Source organism: Chinchilla lanigera, unplaced genomic scaffold, assembly GCF_000276665.1.
Source record: "Chinchilla lanigera isolate Chin_1 unplaced genomic scaffold, ChiLan1.0 scaffold00049, whole genome shotgun sequence".
In the NCBI taxonomy this organism is placed as follows: domain Eukaryota; kingdom Metazoa; phylum Chordata; class Mammalia; order Rodentia; family Chinchillidae; genus Chinchilla; species Chinchilla lanigera.
The window spans coordinates 10,399,152-10,399,914 of record NW_004955450.1 but is presented as its reverse complement, the minus strand read 5'-3'; the positions used below and the strand labels follow the sequence as shown (position 1 = coordinate 10,399,914).

The window sequence follows — 763 nt, the reverse complement described above, 5'->3', positions numbered from 1 at the left end:
TATGTAAAACGATAACCATTGATAATTTCCTACCATTTTGTCTGTAATTTGCTAAGTCCCCCCTATTATTATGTTATCCTTCTTTTATTCTTTAAAATAAAAAAAATAATAATAAAATAAAATAAAAAGACTGAAGAAAGCATTCTTGAGCTCAAATTACAGCATTTTAGACACTGGGTTCATTTATAAAGACCGGGGTCTCTATGCTGTATTTCCTTACAAATAAAACTTACTAGGGGAATTTAAGAATAAGAGCCTCACTCAAAAGCCGGCCAAAGGAAGCCACCACTCCCACGTCGTATTCTCCAGAGCCCACGTCCGGCCACTCGTACACCGGAAGCTGGGACTGCACAGCGTACTGCTTCACCGGCAGGCCTTTGGGAGACGGCGAGGGCACCGTGACCACCTCCAGTTTCTCAATTAGCTTTTCCTCTTTGTTCTCCCTAAGTTAGAGAGATTGGAAGAAAAAATGTGTCAGCGTCAGGGCATTTTTATAGCTTGAACTTGTGAAGGATCTAGGGCTAAACGATTAAAACCAGTGCAACTGACAGACTGGGTTTTTATATTTTTACTTAACCCCCCTCCCCCATCCCCCAGTAGCGCTGGGGTTTGAACCCAGGGCCTCCTGAATGCTAAGAAAGCGCTCTACCAATGAACGACACCTTTAGCGCCTTTTTATTTTGTGACTGGGTCTCACTAAATTGTTCACTAACTAACCCTCCTGCCTCAACCTCTTAAATCGCTGGGATTTCATCTGTGTGCC

At 42.9% G+C, this 763-nt stretch overlaps 1 protein-coding gene across 1 annotated transcript in view; it reads right to left on the bottom strand.

Moving 5' to 3' along the window:
• Mtfmt (mitochondrial methionyl-tRNA formyltransferase) overlaps positions 1–443 on the bottom strand; it is a gene marked incomplete at its 5' end in the record, with an annotated part of 16,342 nt that extends 15,899 nt beyond the window's left edge. Inside the window, 1 exon segment of the mRNA XM_013518962.1 lies at positions 234–443. Within this exon segment, the coding sequence (XP_013374416.1) occupies positions 234–443 (210 nt within the window).
• Positions 444–763: the final 320 nt, after the last annotated feature.